This window comes from Labrus bergylta, chromosome 8 (genome assembly GCF_963930695.1).
Source record: "Labrus bergylta chromosome 8, fLabBer1.1, whole genome shotgun sequence".
Classification (NCBI taxonomy): domain Eukaryota; kingdom Metazoa; phylum Chordata; class Actinopteri; order Labriformes; family Labridae; genus Labrus; species Labrus bergylta.
Window position 1 is genome coordinate 14690266 of NC_089202.1, and position 17554 is coordinate 14707819.

Genomic DNA, 17554 nt, shown 5'->3' on the forward strand with positions numbered 1-17554 from the left:
TGAGAAATTGGTAACCAACGAGAATCTTCAAATACATTTTAATTGTTAGAATTTTGAGATTAAATTGTCAAAAGAGGTAGATTTGAACTTCCCTCAAGTGTAGAAATTGAAACGTGTAGATTTATGTTCTGGCCCTTTTTTTATTATTATTCAGAACTCTAGACAAGCTTTGATATCGAGGAAAACTAGGAAAATACTTTTAGGAGCATTGCATCATAACACAAGACACATTATGACCTTCTTCACACGTAATGTAATGTCTTAAAAGTGTTTATAGACGCACAGTATAGAGCTCAATCAGCATCAATCATCTAATACCCCACCTCACCTGTCAGGTGACCGTACATGTGTCTTTTTAAGGGGCAAGGGGGGGGGCTGCCGGTGTTTCCCGACACGAGTCGAGTGTCTCCGAGCTCGAGCAGCAGAGCCCGACATATTCTGAACATCTTCCAAATGTTGAGCCCGAGTCGTGAAGTGCGGCTCTTGAGGGGGGCGAGGTTGAAAGGGAGGGAGACGACGAGGGAGGAAACCGGCAGCGTCCACACTGATCTTCACCTCTGAAGGCATCCCGACGTCTACTTTGACTCCAGCCGGGCGATTCAAGGTAAGCTGATTTTCTGTTGTTGTTGTTTTTTTCTTCTTCTCCCTAACGTGCATGTGCGGACGTGTGTCTCATATGTGACTGGTGCATGACGGGTTAAATTCTGCAGTTTTTCGGCTGATGCTGTTATCGGCTATCCCGGCCCAGAGATGGGTGACTGAATGGACTTTGTGCTGGAGGGTTATCATTGGTTTTCGACCTTACTGTCAACAAGGAAAGGTGTGAAAATATGTTGATCCTGCTATCGGAGTTATTGGTCCCGGGATGGAGCCGGCTGCGGCTTCCTTGGATATTTTAGGTTAATTTCTTAACCTCCTTATGGGATTCCGGTGGTTAGAGATGCAGCCTAATGCAGTTTTATTTTGAAGGATGCTGGTTGATGTCAGATTTTGATTCCCCTTTTAAACAGCTTGACCATAAAAAAGAGGAGTCTAAGTGGATTAGGCCATCTTAATTAAAATCATGAAGATTAAAGTATTTTTTACATTGCTGCCATTATATATCTTATAATTATCATGGAATGATAGCCTTATCTCATTCACCTAAAGCCACCCTCTTTAAAGATAAGGAAGTCATAGGCAAAATGTTCAGGACACTTAACAGCTTAATAGCATCCATTATCTTAGAGGATGCTCCATCAGCCAGAAGGCTCTCTAGCTGTGTTGCCTCCGCCTGCATTTTGCTGCTCACAGACTGTGACCAGAGCTGCATCAAGGCCTACAGGGACACGAGGGCAGTGGATGCGTTAGAGTCTTTTTTCTCACCACATATTTCGCATCTTCTTCGGTCTTATAGTGAGTTTGTCATTGATTCAAATACCTCATCCATCTCTCTCCCTGCTCCTGCCCAGTGCCCACTGATTGTAATGGATCTGACAGGTGCATGCAATATGGTGGAAACCTGTCTCATCCTTTAGTTCACTGCAGCCAGCTCTGAAAGGAAATATGTTGTCAGGTGCTGCAGGCTTTAAATCGAAGGTAAACTTATAGAAATGATATATTTGGATGTTGTTGAGGCAAGATCTTAAGGATTTTTAGCCTCTTTTTCCCTGCACCATTTCCTTCTACTGTGCTGATCTGAAATGTTATATCGGTTAAGTGCAGAGGTTGCCAGTTTGGATATTTGGGATCAGTTGAATGGATAATTTTGAAGTTTTTGAGTTTTGCAAGCCCCTTGTATCAGCAAAAGAGAATGGTGCACCTAAAGTAAACACTCAGCCATTTCATAGTTTGTGTCTCTTGTGCAGCAGTCTTCTTTTCTTTTTCTTTTTTTGCTGCCTCATGTTTTATAAATGTCTGGTGCTGTGAGAAGAGAATGCAGCATGTGCATCTGTGCATCCTGTAAAGATGCATTTGAGCTGCAGTTCCAGCAAGTCTCCTCATCCTCATCATCAAAGTTTCTCCCCATCATTTGGGCAAAGAGTAAAGTGAAAATGAAAGAGAATGGTGAAGGGTAACAGTGTTTCCCCTAGGTTTACAGCTTTGGAGGGGGGGGGGGGGGGGGGGGGGGGGGAGGTGCAGGCAGACGGACGCCGACACAAACACTTGAAGGAATCTTGGTGTTCATGCGTTACTTTTAATGACAGCTGTCCTGTTCTGTCGGAAAGGTTTCCTTAAATGACTTATTTCCCTGATTTCCGACTCTATCCACTATTCCATCTCTACACTATCCCATCTCTACAAAATAAAAGTATTATTTTTTTAATCAACTTGACCTTCCCTAATATAATGCTGGGGAAACACTGGGTAAAGTCACAGAGGTTGCTTTGTAAAGGTCCCCACATCTGCAGTCATTGATGGCATTTCCGCCTCTTTGAGGCGCCTGGACAAAGACCTGCCTGTTCTTCTAGTAAGTAGGGAGTTTGGAGTTAGAAGCAGCACAGAAGCAGGCTTTGATTTCAGAGTGGGATGCACGGGCTTGAATTATGTAAGATAAAGAGGAGGAGAGGATGAAAGAGACGTGATAGAGAAGAGAGAGAGAACGGCAAAGAAGGGGGAAATGAGAGTGATGCCCTGAGATAGGGAGTGGAGGATGCAGGGTAAAGAGGAGTCATACTGAGAGGATGAAATGTGCTGGAGAAAAAATCAGACGTGACACTTACCTGTCAAATAGAGGAAAGTTATGGGAGGAGAGCACAGGCAGACTTTAACAGGGTTGTAATGGTGAAAGAAAGCAACACTTGGAGATGTGAGAATGCTGAAAGAAGTGTGAAAATGGATTAAAAAAAAAGTAGAATCCAGCCGAAGTGAAATCAAGTCTGAGTGAAGTGGAAGAGTCAGGGAAGGACAACTAATGGCATATTTGTCTATTTCCATACTTTCCAGCCCAAAAAGTCTGTAAAGCTTATTCATGTTTTCATTGTATTGCATGTTTATACATAAGGAGGATGCCTTTGTAGTTTTGACTTCAAATGCTCAAAAATGCACAAAACAAAGTAGAAGATTTCACATTTCTTGCTTCACAGACCGTGCATATAGAAACACCAGATTGGCTGCAGTGTTTCCTCGAGGCCTACTGATGATACTAACAGATGGACACGGCTCACTTTTGTCTTTCTTCTGAGCCATCCGAACCTGCATCCGACTATAACCGACTATACTGAATTCATTAAATGCTGATGGCTGCAGGGGTCAACAGTCAGTTTTTGCAAGTTGTAAATTATGACCAGAGCATGAAAGACTGTGCTTCAAAGCAGAAAATATGCGATACAATTATCGGACACTGCAGTAATAAAATTGCAGTGTAATTTAAGTGATATATAGACAACTGAAGAAAAGGACACTTAGGGTTTGCTGCCAAGAGACTCTGTTCTGTGTGACGCAGCTTTGCTCCATATTTTGTTTCAGATGCAATAAAATCAGGCTTTTAGACTCTCTGTCTGGCTATCTGTGCAGATGTGTGGCATGCACAGGGCAGAGGAATGTGTGAGACCTTATGTGAAACAGTAATGTGGGTTGGAAGATGGGAAACCTGGGAAATCTGCACTGTGCCTGCTCGCAGGCTTATACACAGTGATGATGGCTTAATGCTTTGTCATTTCCAGCAGGAAAGGCATGTCTTATGATTCCTCCTGTGTTAAAACGAGGCACTTTTATCTTCAGTGCAGGTTTATTAGCTGCTGCTGCAAAGTGTGACTGGGATGCAAAGTGCACTGCAGGTGTTCCTCCCAGTCCCCTCCTGGGCTTTGTAAATGGAAACAGCAGTAAAATATCTTTTGCACAAAATGCGTTTCCTCAGATGCCTCGCTGTAGCAGTCGGCACTTTCACTTCAACACATTCCCCTCAGTGTTGTGATTACTCATGGCTCTTCCTAGAAACCATCATGAGGGTTTGAGAAAAAGAACGTTTCCCTGCATGCAGGCTTTCTCGCAGTGGAAAGTACCCTATTGTTTCCCTGCAGTCTGAAAGAATTATCTGGAGCTCCATGAATTATTCTGTATTTAAATTCATGAACTTAATCAATAAACAATCCCTGACAGTGATGTAAAGCCAGGTGGTCGTAATAAACATGTGCATACACTTAAGAAAAGGAGGTGACTCCTTTAGATATAAATGCTGGTTGACATTTTATTAAGACAACACTATCTTAAACACATAAATCTTAGCATGGCCCGTATTTTTCAGCTGCCTTAAGATGTTCTATGGCGTTAGAATTACACTATCACTGACCTTCTCAACAGAAGGTTAACCACACGTTGTTTTTAAAGTCTCAAGTCCAATAAAAACCTCCAGGCAAGGCAGATACATTTAATCTACAGGGAGCGCTAGATTCTCTGCAGATCTGCTTGGGTGCTTTGTTCGATGTTTAGAGTGATAAGATAACCCTATTGAATTCTTAATGCCCCTTAAAGAACATCTACAGGTTAGGAAAGAAGACAATGCAGGCCTTGTATGTATGCAAGGTTAAAGCCCACTGTTTTGTATGAATAATGAAGTATACAGCATTATGAATAATGAAGTGCATACTTTTTGTGGCATATAGATAACCTTGACAGTGTGCTGTTTCCCGCTGACTGTAAGCACTGCAGGTGTTTCCTCCTGCTCCCCTCCTGGGCTTTATAAATAAAAACCACAGGAAAGTTGCTACTGCCCCAACGCCTTGATGTTATGCCTCTGATGTCTCAGCGCAGAGGAACGTCATTCACATCATCAATATCGCCTCAATTAATCAGGAGTCTACCCTTCCAACTGTCCTATGAGTATATATCCCCCCCCACCCTTGCAATAGTCAACATTTCATGTTCAAAGCTCATCCGATCGAAGACTTTTTTTTAGGAAAAAGAGGAAATAGATTTTTGTCCTTGACTCTTCAAGGAACGCCTTAGACAGCACTGAATCAAGGAGCACTTTGTTTTACTGCTGTATTTGACTGCAAACAGACATTCTAAGGGTTCACGTCCTTTTACCTCTGTTTGGAAAGCGAGTTAGTGGTTAGTGGTTTTTTTTTTGCTTATTTACAGCCATGACCGTAAAAAGTGATTTCCTTAATGTTGGGGCACAGGTCAACCTTAAATCTTTGGAACAATTGATTACATTTGGGCGGGGATCGGGCTCTTGAATTGGAGCCAAAAGGCTGTTATTGTATTGTCAGCCAATAAAGACACTAATTGCATTAGTCACAGTACTCTAAATCTTGTTGTTTCTTGCACAATAAAAAAAATGTTCCCTTCAAATTAAAAGCTTCCTTCAGAAGAGCAAAAAGAAGCAAAACAAATATCGGAAAACTGAATCTCTAAATGAAAGTAAAGTTCACTTTATGAGCCTCGTGGTCACTTCAGTTATCACAGGGTGAGATCATCCATGGATAATATCATACACCAGTGTGATTTAGCCACATCTGTCACCAGCATGTCCTCTCTATTGATTCAAAAGTTAAAGTAATAAAGAGTGATGTTTTTTAAACGAACAAATTGCCGTTATAATAAATGTGCCTCTTTTGTTTCCGTTTTATGTTTCATTTGATCTTTCTAGAAGAATCAACCAGGATGGCGACAGTCAGGATGATCGTATTCAGCGTTCTGCTCACAACAGGTATGTTAAGAACACTTCAGAATTATGTTTCCCTCTTGGTGTGGTGTTGGAATATGGAAATTCTTCAATATCTTGAAGATGTTGGAATCCTCATTTAGAAAATATGTGAAATAATCCAAAATAATATGAGACAAAATGTTACATGTAGGAAAAGACGAACATTGAATAAAAAAGAAAAATAGGAATCAGAAACTGTTTAATTGATGGCAAAAGATATCTATGATTTTACTTCATTTGTATTTTCTTCCTTCTTCGTCTACAGCTCTTTCCGTCCCTGTAAAAGGTAAGATTCAGTGTACCCGTGTGTAATACAAAATCCTGAACTCATCACTCATTAATTATAAATTATGAGCTTTTCGTGCCCTCTTCTGTGGTTGTCAATTCTTCCTCCTTCAATTTCCCATCATACGATCCAGTCGAAGAGGAATCCATGACTTTGTTCCACGGGGAGGACTTCCACATCTTGCTGCCCTCACTCACACTGGAGGTCACGTTTAAAAGCAGATCTGCTCCGCGGTCCGGCGATGTTGACCTGATGCGAGGAGGCAGCGTGGTCAACAGCCGGGCCAAACTCAACCGCCACCTCAGCCACCTCATTATAGACGCTGTAGGTGAGGGAGACGAGGGCGTGTACACAGTGAAGAATCCAGAGCAGCCAGAAAACATCAGACGCATCAGTCTCATTGTGCGAGGTAATGATGATTCATTCATATGTCAACTATTTGATCCATTTGGTCATTAAGCATTGAGTCTATAAAATCCTATAAAAGGGGAAAATATCACACGTTTGCAGATACATCTTTTAGTGATTTCAGCCTTATTTTGTCTGAATCGTGGTTCACATAATAACTCAGGCAACACAGGAACCCAGGCAACTTAGGTGAAGACCAAGAGGATGGCGGCTGTTAAGACGAGAAAAGAGCAATTATAAGAGAAAGAATAAGAAGAGATTAAAAAAAAACAATAAAAAATTGGCTAGAAGCTAGAAATCAGGATGAGAGAAAAGAAGAGAGAAAAGTGAAAAATGTAAAAATAATAATATTAAAAAGTGGGTTATAAGCTAAAATGAAGTAAACAATAAAAACTGCTGAAGCATTAAGAGTTAAAAGTCAGTAGAAACATAAAAACAATGGAAGCAGGAAAAGGATCTGAAGTCAATAAAAAGAGAAGAAATAATAATATATTAAGATGAAACATAATAAGAACAATCATAATGAATGAACACCAAAAGAGCAATAAAATGGATTTAGTATTTAGGGGAAATAAATAACAGAAGTAAAGAAATAAGATGGGCTACAAGAAGACAAACAGGAATAAGAAGAAATGTTAATGAATATATATTTCTACTGATACTCTCCGCTTAAAGGGAGTGATTTCACAGGTGGCACAGTTGTTCCCTTCATGGTAAAGAATATATACATTTCTTCCACCACTGACTGACATCAGCTCTACAGCCCCCCCCCCCCCCCCACGCCCCCCCCCCCCCCCCCCCCCCCACGCCCCCCATGATAAATAAGCCTCTTAAATCTGATGTGGAGTCAGAGTCAGGGCCGAGTGGGAGCTGTCAATTCTCCTGCTTTAATCATTCAGTCAGCAGCAGAATAAACCTCTCCGTTACACATCTTTTTTTGTCCTTTGAGTGTTACAAGTTACAGCAGCGTGGACGAGTAATTCCGATGAGATTAGACACACAAACACATCAACACATAAATATACATCAAACATGCAGAGGGAGGAGTGGGCTCAAGCCAGCATGAATAAAGGCCACTGTGGAGTAGCAATATGTAGAGGATACAACACATGAGGGAGTAATGTGTTTGTGTTTGTGTGTGAGAGCATGTCAGAGCTGCTAGGCAGTAATTATGCAGCTTTTTAACCACCAACCCACTCCTCTCTCCTTCCCTCCCTGCTGTTTTCCCATCGTTATCTTGTCTTTACTGTCTTTCCCTCTGTTCCATTTGTTCCTATCCTTTCATTTCAGCTTCTCTTGATATTTTTGGATCACTGCTTCTTTCTGTGCAATTTGTCTCCCTTTTTTTGCCACATCTGTCACGCCATTTCCTCTTCCTAACCCTTCATCACTCCCTTTACCCCATCTGTCCTTTCTCTCACTCGATTTCTTTAATTTTGTTAAAATCACCCAGAGCAAAACGACTCCCTCTCTTTTCTCCTTCATACTGAAATGTCAGGCGATATCCTGTCCTCTGTTAATAATCTTGTAGCTTCCTTTTACTCTTGAACAAACTGTTCTCTACTTCTTTTTTTGACCACCTAGATTGCTCCAACGAGCAGATCATTAAATATGGAGAAAACTATGATATACCTTTGATGGGGGTGACTCCACCCATCACACTGGAATACAGGCCCATTTTTGTGGAGGCAAACCAGACATCGAGGTAGAGTCAACAAAATTACATTGATATGTGAATCCTTGGAATTTGTAATGACATTATCCTACTTTGATGCACATGCTCTGTGACAGAGGGTCCCAGATTTACGAAGAAAAGGTTAAGAAAGTTTTATCCTTTTGACTTTTTCTCCTGCAGACCTGCTACGGTGCTTTTGACCAGCACGGGCTTGTCCAGGGAAGGCTATGCAGGTCGAATCAGCGTCAGGGAACGCCAAGTCACCCTCAGCGCCGTCACAGGTGCAGACGAGGGCAGTTACACGGTCAGGGATGCCAAAGGTGATATCCAAAGGAAAGTGTGTCTTAATGTCCGAGGTGAGAGCGCAAATGAAGACTAATCATACATTTCTTCCTCTCTCCCATGCTTGACCTGTTTTAAACGACCTGCTCCTTCCATCAGGATGTTGTTGTTGTTTCCTCTCTGTTGTAACGCTCCTCTTGGCTGTCATAATGTCTTTTTAAAGACCCAAACATTAATGGGCTCTAGCAGGCTAATGCATTTTAGATGATCCATGAGCCTGTACACAAAGTGGAGTTGTATTTATAATATGTCCTCCCTTCTCTCTCTCTCTCTCTCTCTCTCTCTCTCTCTCTCTCTCTATGCCTCAGAGCACCAGACTTTTGTGACTCTACCGTACGGTAAAAGACTTAAAATCAACCTGATCCTCAACAGCACTTTGCTCCAACTCTACTACACGCTGAACAGAGACTCCATCCCTCATCTACTGCTGGATAAAGGAGAATTCACAAGTGTAACTTCAGCTGCTTATTTCTTTTTAGTCCGAGCACTTCTGTGGTAATTTTCTGTGGAGAAAACAAGAAATAACAAAAAATGAAGAAGTCCCTTAATCACCATTTATCAAAGATTTCTGATTTTATTGTCATTTATAATGGAAGTCATATTTAAACTACATGCCTGCCATTTCTATCACTGATTCATTTCAACTTTGTTTTAAAAAATATCTGTTTATACAGATGATACTATTTTTATATTTGAAATGCATTGTAACATGTCACATCTACACGACGGAGGATTAGGGCCACGTTAATTTTTTAATTTTTTTTAATTTCGAAATTAAAGTCGTAAATTTACGAGAATAAAAATCGTAAATTTACGAAATTAAAGTCGTAAATTTATGAGAATAATCTTGTAAATTAACGACTTTGAGATCAGCCTGCGCAAAATGAATGAAAGTAGAACTCTTAAAGTATTTTCCTCTGCAGACAACTTCCTCCAAGTCAGTGTGGTTCTTTCTTCGGAAAAGCCACAGTTTCTTGCAGTATCTTTTCATGGTGCTGATATTTTATGACGATGTGAAGATGATGTGCCAAAAGCATTTGTAGTTTCATATATGCATAAGTAAAGCCCCAACACAACTATTTGTGTCTGTTATCGGTCTGCCTTGTTAAAGTGTCTCATGTGCAGAGACAGTTTGTGTCCTGTTCATCATTTTACAGATAAACAAGGTCTTGCAAGTTGAAGTGAAAACTTCTCTTGAACTAACTGTTTTTACCAACTACACAAGGAAGTAGCCTTTTTCCTTATTAGTGAAACCTTTAGGACAAGATGCTCCATGTTTGTCATTTGAGAACAGGATGCTGCTGCTCTTCTGATCTAGACTAAAATAACGACTTTATTCTTTAAAGACTTCAAGAGTTCTACTTTCATCATTTTCGTGCAGGCTGGTCTCAAACTCGTTAATTTACGAGATTAAAGTCGTAAATTTACAACTTTAATCTCAATTTTTTTATTTTTTTAACGTGGCCCTAATCCTCCGTCGTACATCTACTTAAAGCTCATGTGAGGAGTATTTAGTTTGGTTATGACGCAGACTGATATTCATATTGATGCCTCTGTATGACCTACAAAAGCAAACAAGACCTTCAGCAACAAGATCGATCATTTCTATATAACAATTGTTCACTGTTTGTAAACATTGCTATGAGTCACAGAACGCTATAGAAACATCCTTTGTTTAGTTTCTACAGCAAGGAAGACTAGTGAGTGATATAGTTACAAGAGTATGTTACAAGAATGCAGGATGAGATTTCCTTGATCAGAAAACACCACTCATGTTCAGGACAAGAACGACTAAGAAATAAGAGTTGTCCATAGGGGGCGCCAAAATCGGCGCAAAACGTTCATCACGGGAGCTTAAAACTAAGGTTTTAATATTTAACTGCAAAACAGACATTACAGTGTTATTTTCTTTACTGCCTCACCCAACAGCCTCATTTGTTTTCTTTTCTTTTTAAAAAATATTTTAAGAATGAATTTTGGCCTTCTTATGCCTTTTATTGTAGAGATAGGACAGTGGATAGAGTTAAAAATCGGGGACAGAGAAATTGGGGCGTGACATGCAGGAAAGGAGCCACAGGTCGGACTCGGAACCTGGGCCATCCCCACCAAGAGGACCACAGCCTTGGCACATGGGGAGTGCGCACCAACCAATAGACTACCAGTGTCCCCCAAAATGATTACATTTTAATGTAATATGATATTAACCTTTGGGGGAAACTGAAGAAGCCATGTTTAAGACAGCAAAAATAATCCTCATAGTTGACGTGGTTTTCATTGTTTAGGCTCTCATCTGTGAACAAAGTTAATCACAGGAAAGGATAAATGTAGACTCTGTTGGTTTATAACCTCAGCTAAGTGTTCCATTGATCTCCAAACGGTACTTATTTACCACATATTTTAAGAGTGCTTAGTGAATTTTATACACTCATAAATTATGCAAAACAGAAGCTCCTATTCGCTGAACTTTTAGGTAAAGTATGGTTAAAAATGTATATAGGCATCTATAATACTTTATAACAATTAGAGAAATCTACACATATCAAACAAATGTAATACATAAAAACAAACACACTGTAATGAACACATCTCCTCCTTCTTCTCATGTGTTTTGTCTGTCTGTTGTTCAAGACAGTTACCCATTATCTTTTCTTTTTATCTTACATTTTACATTTTTCTGAATTGCTAATGGCCAGAGCTTTTTTATTGCTTACAAATACTGCAAAAGAACATTTAAACAAGTACGACCAACCCTTGTTAAGTTAACTTTAATGCTCTTTTTTTCTGTAATTGATCATTTTCTGGAGATATGGTCGCTGTTTAATAATTTTAGCTAAGGGTATAAATATGTCAATTTGTTTTATTCTAGGCCCGCGAGGACTTGGGATTGGCGGATCGTCTGTCTATGGAGGGTTCACTGCTTTTTCTGGATCAGGTCACGCCTGCAGATGAGGGCCTGTTCGAGATTAAAGACATACTGGAGTTTGTTGTGGCCAAGACCCACCTGGAGGTAGAACGTAAGTCTGTGGAAAGTTGAAACAAGTTAAATGATAGTTTTATTTATTTATGTTCCATGTTTTAAAGGGGGGCTGCAGGCTGTTGCCTCACAGCGAGGAGGTTCCTGGTTCAAATCCTCGTCGGACAGGAGCCTCTCTGTGTGGAGTTTGCTTGTTCTCCCCATGTGTGCGTGGGTTCTATACGTGTACTCCGGCTTCCTCCCACAGTACAAAGACATGCCCGTTAGGTTAACTGGTGACTCTAAATTGCCTATAGGTGTGAATGTGAGTGTGGCTGTCTGTCTCTTTATGTCAGCCCTGTGATTGACTGGTGTACAGTCCAGGATGTACCTCGCCTCTCGCTCAATGACAGCTGGGATCGGCTCCAGGCCCCCTCGACCCCGAACGGGAAAAGCGATTAGGAAAATGGATGGATGGATGTTTTACAGGATGATATCAGAACATTAAGATGCTAAAATAATGTTTAAAAAAAAATAAAAGGTCAGATGAATTATTTAGTCTCCCACTCCTTGTCTTTTCTCCCCCCTTATTTTCTTATAATGGCTCTATGCAGCCTATAAGCTGGAGTCCCTGTATGTGGCCATCATCGCCCTGTTGGGCGTGCTGGTTTTCCTGCTGCTGGTCTGTCTGCTGTCCTGCTTGATCAAAGTGAAGAAGAGGGCCAAGAGGGCTGCAGCCCTGGAGAAGATAGCTCAAAATGCTGGCAAAGAGGATGAGGGAGAGGCCTTCAGACAGGTTGGAGAGACAAACACAACTTGCAATCAAAATCTGAAAATGATTTTGATGATTATGTGTGTCCTGAAGAGCTTTTGTCCTTTCTTTGATAGGTGGTGAAGAACATCACCAAACTCAGTGAGGACTCCAAACATTCCCAAGCAGACAACACAGAGAAATCTCAGAGCACAGAAGTGGACATTAAAGTAAGAATTGTGTTATTCTTCTTCCTTAAATTTGAGTCTTTGAGAGGATTTAATAATGTTTCCATTTTTATGCTGTTTTGTACGTTCAGACGGCCGCAACTTATTCAGAACGCTGCTGCTAGAGTCCTCACTAAGGTCAAGAAAGTGGATCACATCAGTCCAGGTCTCAGATTTTGCAGTGGCTCCCCTTGTGACAAATACTTGATTTTATGACAGCACTATTGGTTTTATGAAGCCCTGAATGTGGTTTAGGGTGAAAATCTCTGACCTTCTGAACCTTTCCAATCTCTCAGGTATTCTGGGAAAGACCTTTTCTGTCCCTTCACTTACTGTCCTTGCAGTCAGAACAAAACATGGAGAGGCAGGATTCAGATTTCCCAGAAAACCTGAAGTCTGCTCCAACTCTGATTTCTTTCAATAAAGGTTTAAACTTGTGTTTGCCAATGCCGTTTATGGAATTCAATTTGGGCTATTAGTGCTATTATTCCTGCACTCCAGCTGCGCTGTGAATTTATTTCTCCTGTTTTATTCAATTATATTTTCATCACATTTTACTCTGTTAAACCTCTCCTTATTCCCCCTTTATATTGCCTTGTGTGTCCTTTATATCTTTTCCTTATTCCTTTTTTTTTGTCATCTGGAAAACCCTTTAAATAGTCTTGTTGTTTAAAGATGCTTACCTTTCCTTGTTGTGTGTTTGATTTCAGGGTCTGGAGGTTTCCTCTAAAGAGGTTGGGATCGGAAACCTTGAGACCAGTGACTCTGGTGTTGGCTTTAACACCGCCCTTCCACTGGACACTGACACTGACGCCCCCGATCCAACTTCAGAGTCTGTGGCTGTAACCATCTCTACCGCCCCTGAAATCAAACAAAGTCCACCATCTGCTGCTGAGTCCAAGCCTAGCGATCCACCAGCTTTGGAAATCAAGTCCAGTCCTGTTGCTGAAACTAAGACCTCCCCTGCACCCGAGACCAAGAAAACATCTGATCCACCAGTGGAAGCAAAGTTGGACCTGCCCGAAACAACAGAAGTTAAGCTTAGCCCAACCCCAAGCCCTGAGCCAAAGGCTGGTCTGAGTCCAGCTGATCCAAAACCAACCCCAAGCCCTGAGCCAAAGGTTAGTCTAAGTCCAGCTGATCCAAAACCGACCCCAAGCCCCGAGCCAAAGGTTAGTCTAAGTCCAGCTGATCCAAAACCGACCCCAAGCCCCGAGCCAAAGGCCGCTCTCAGTCCAGCTGATCCAAAGCCTGCACCAACCCCGAGTCCAGAGCCTAAACCAGCGACTCCCAAAGCCACTACGCCAACACCTGAAACTAAGAGTGCCCTGACTCCAACACCTGAACCCAAGAATGCCCTGACTCCCCCCACACCTGAACCCCCCAAACCTACCACACCAGAGCCCATTACCAACGGTACGCCTGAGCCCAGCCTGGATTCCAAATCGAGCCCGGATCATGCTGATATTATCAGCAGCTCAGCTTCAAAAGCAGCCCCCCCAAAAACCCCTGAGGTGTAGCTGAAATCTAGCAGTGCCGCACTGGAGACCAGCATAGAGGGCACTGTGGCTGAGGATTCAACCACCACCACTACCACCACCTGAGACCTGCCCCTGCAAAAAATCCAAGGGAAGCCCCAGATTTTCTCCATCCTTCACCACTGTAGACAATCGAACACCCCAACCAAATCATGAAGAAACCACTGAAACTGGGGCCAGGACTCTGTTTTATCATGCCTGAACACAATATTACAGTGATTATAATATTTCACTTATCTTTACTAATACAAACTTTTTGGACTTAATGAAACTGAAAAACTTCACACAACAAATGCGGCTTGTTGATTGTTAAACATTTAAATTGTAGGCACCTCGTAGCCTCATTTTTTGGTAACTTATGTGTAAAACTGTCAGACTGCGAATGAAATCTTTGCAGAGTTTACAATTAAATTACTAACTCCACGTAAGGTTTTTTTAACAGAATAGTTAGCCAGTAAAAAAGGTTTACAGCATTTCAACACGAAGATACTTGTACTAATTGCCAGAATACTTATCTAACCACTTCACTAATAGCTCGTTACCTTATAGCAATTAGTACCAAACAAACTGCATGAGATTCCCAGCCAATGTCATTTCATACCTTCTCATATTTAACTGCAAATGATGCCACAAAAAGACACTCTATTGAGGGCATTTGTACATATTATTTGGTATATGGATGTTATACAATTGTTCTCAACAATACTTGGACACATAAAGGAAAATCTTTTGTTTTTCTGATCCGTAACCATACAGATGCTAACCCCTCTATTTATAGTCTCAGAGTTAAGATTCAGGCTCCCTGCGGATACCTCGCATGATTAAAATGTGTTTATCAAACCAATCCTTTAACTCGGGATTAACCACTTTACCGTCTTTGATCTGAATTTTCCGGAGGCTCTAAAACAATCCCATTACCCCTACAGTTTGAGGAGATGGGGGGGCTCATGCTAGCTGCAACTCCAGGCACTTAACAGGACCACCATTGTGCCATTGTAAGATGGGCTTTTTATAAGTCATATACTGAATGAAAAGTATCTAAAAAGTTAAAGTCTTCACAACAAACATGCAGGTTTAGTCTGTCATTTATTCCCTGAGTGCACCCTATCTCCTTCCTACATTATTTCCTTTCCCTTATATGCCATCATTTTAACTACTTGCATACTAATTGCATGGCCTTTGATAGATATTTGAAATCATGGCATAGTGTTTGCTCCAGTTAACAATGTCAGCGACTAGTTCTTGTGCCATTGGCCTACTAAATTGAGTAAAAAGCAAAAAATATATATGTCATGCATGTTTAATTGCTCCAAATTGCTCCTATGAGGCCTTTAGGTGTGCAGGAGGAGGTGTGCAGATACAATATTGAGTTGGAAATTGCACATCTCAACCTCATGTTTTAAGTGACTGACATGAAAAACAATGACAGCCCATGCATGGAGCACTAAAGACAACAAAAAAACAAAAACATTTGAATTTGTGAATGAAGCACACGATGAAAGCCATGGAAATTCAATCAGGTAATCATTGAAATATAGGAAAATAGTATAAAAAAATAAAATAAATAACTGGACTATCTAGGTAGCTGTCTTTCTTATCAGATGTTCTTATTAGTAGGTGCAAATCAGGCAGAATTTATAAAAAGCCATATGACTACATAGATTTAGATGTAATGATTTGATTTAAAGATTGATTGATACAGTATAAAAACAAACCAAAAAGGCAAACCCATCAAGGCGCCATGATCCTAAATGAACAAGAAATATTAGACGTGTTAACCCTGTACAAAGTCATTCTGATGTAAAAACACTGAATATGCCTCATTTGTTGTCTGGATCTGTGAAGGAAACACAAACCAGTTTTAACAGTACTAAAAACCATTTCAATCCACACAGACACACACATTCCAGCCTTGTAAATATTGCATGTGTGCACCAGTTTAACCCCTTAAAGGCTGAATGTTTTTAGTGTACAGGATGGTGGTTGTATTATACGTAATAATAGAGAAGAAAAAAAAACGTAATTTCTCACCAACCTTAAATGCAGAATATAAAATATATATATATATAATATATACCATAAACACTAATATTCACTCATGTCTTGAACTAATTTAAAAACCAAATATTGTAAAAATCCGTCCAGATGAGATCTTTTTTTAGATCAGTTATCTGTCATTCAAACATGATGATACTCACAGCATACAGCTTCTCTCACGGTATTTACATGTTCTATTAAATGTTTAACCTACGTCACTTAAAGCATGCTCATCTCATGTGCTGAAAAAACAAGCTTTTATTGTCCTACAGCTGCGCGCGTGTGTGACTTGGGGAGTGATGTTTTTTAATGTCGCCATCATGTACACGTATGAAAGAGTGTGAATGATTTATGATTGTGATTCATGTGTGTCGGTGATGTGTGCCGAGTTTATTCATAGACACTTTGTACAGAGTGAAACAATGTGTGCTTCTTCCTCGTCTGTTGTGAGTAAGGTATTCATGTGCCTGCTTAACTTGTCCTGCAATGTCAAGAAAAAACGTGTTCACGTCATGAGTGTGAATGTGTTTAAAGCCACAACATACTGTAAAAGATATTGTAACTTTGAGATTTCTGAGTGACTCTTGTCTATCTGTTTAGTGCCTAAACCCTGTTTTGGATAGTTGGCCTATATTCTGTAATGATCCAACACTCCTTATTGCACCTTTTACTTGATATTTATGGTATTCAGTGATGTAGAAAACTGTTTGCATACATGACTGAACAAAGTAGAACCACTGACAGGTCTATGGTATGTTAAAGTGTAGGAGATATGTGATGCATTTTCTACAGGTGATGCAAGTCTGAGTAGCAGAAGAGAAGATGAGTTTGCTCTGTGTGTAGGTGAGGGTGTTTCTTCATTTCATTGATCATTGTTGCACAGTTTTAAGGACGTGATTGAATTTGGTTGATAGCAGCAGATGAATGAGAAGCTCTGTGTGGTTAACCCTCAGGCTTATGTTGAGAGACTGCTAAAAACAGCATTTTCAGGCACCACTTCTTATGTATTCTGTAAGTGATTGTAAAACCACGCCGCTCAGAGTGGAAATGGATGAGAAAGAGGCAGACAGAGTGTAGTTTTTGGTTAACCAGCATTTCAAAGACGGCTCAGTCTAGTGGGATTTCAAATTGTAACATCAAGTAAAACATCAGTCTGGGTTTCTGGTTTGATACCCACTTTTGGAAACCCTCAAATAGAAACCATTAATTGTATTACCACTGGCATTCTCTGCACTATGTGAGTATAGTCTCTGCCCTTATCTCTCTGTTTACTTCTGCTGTCCTGGCCTGGGTGTGGTGTGACATCCCACCTGTTCTCTCTGTACTCCCTTTTTGCACAACTTCACACTGATGTTTTGTAAAGAAAATACTTTGTTTCCTTATTTCATGTCTAAAGGAATACTAAGAATAATCAAGCTATTACGACATTTGCTGTCCTGTTGTCCTTGTTTCCTTTTCTTTGTCTCAGAGTTGTCTGTTGGATCTCAGCCTGGCGTCTCACTCAATGTCAACGGCCATTTGTTTGTGTCACGCGCCACTCTCTGGCCCCTACAGGCCCGCATGCCTCTAATTCAAATGCCTCGTTTTTGAACTGCCATGAATTTGCCACGGCACACTGGAGCAGCGCTGGCACAACAAAGATATTTTTAAACATGCTAAAGGTAACAGCATAATGTTGTTGACACCTGCTGGACCTTGAAGCTCCCAG

General features: G+C 40.7%; 1 protein-coding gene across 1 annotated transcript; it reads left to right on the plus strand.

Annotated features, from left to right (window-relative positions):
• The first annotated feature begins 422 nt into the window (after positions 1-422).
• Positions 423-17273, plus strand: si:dkeyp-77h1.4 (uncharacterized). The gene is made up of 11 exons (XM_020649097.2): positions 423-604; positions 5573-5632; positions 5895-5915; positions 6049-6324; positions 7908-8028; positions 8179-8354; positions 8649-8791; positions 11207-11354; positions 11908-12089; positions 12182-12274; positions 12982-17273. The coding sequence occupies exons 2-11, from the start codon at positions 5587-5589 to the stop codon at positions 13789-13791; spliced, it is 2016 nt and encodes a 671-aa protein (XP_020504753.1). The 5' UTR covers positions 423-604; positions 5573-5586; the 3' UTR covers positions 13792-17273.
• The last annotated feature ends 281 nt before the right edge of the window (positions 17274-17554 follow it).

Bases quoted from the DNA above. Each gene is read 5' to 3' on its own strand.
- si:dkeyp-77h1.4 (XM_020649097.2), top strand. From the start codon at position 5,587: ATGGCGACAGTCAGGATGATCGTATTCAGCGTTCTGCTCACAACAG. The intron at 8,029-8,178 runs GTAGAGTCAACA...TTTCTCCTGCAG, and splicing joins GAGGCAAACCAGACATCGAG to ACCTGCTACGGTGCTTTTGA. The intron at 12,090-12,181 runs GTTGGAGAGACA...TTTCTTTGATAG, and splicing joins AGGGAGAGGCCTTCAGACAG to GTGGTGAAGAACATCACCAA.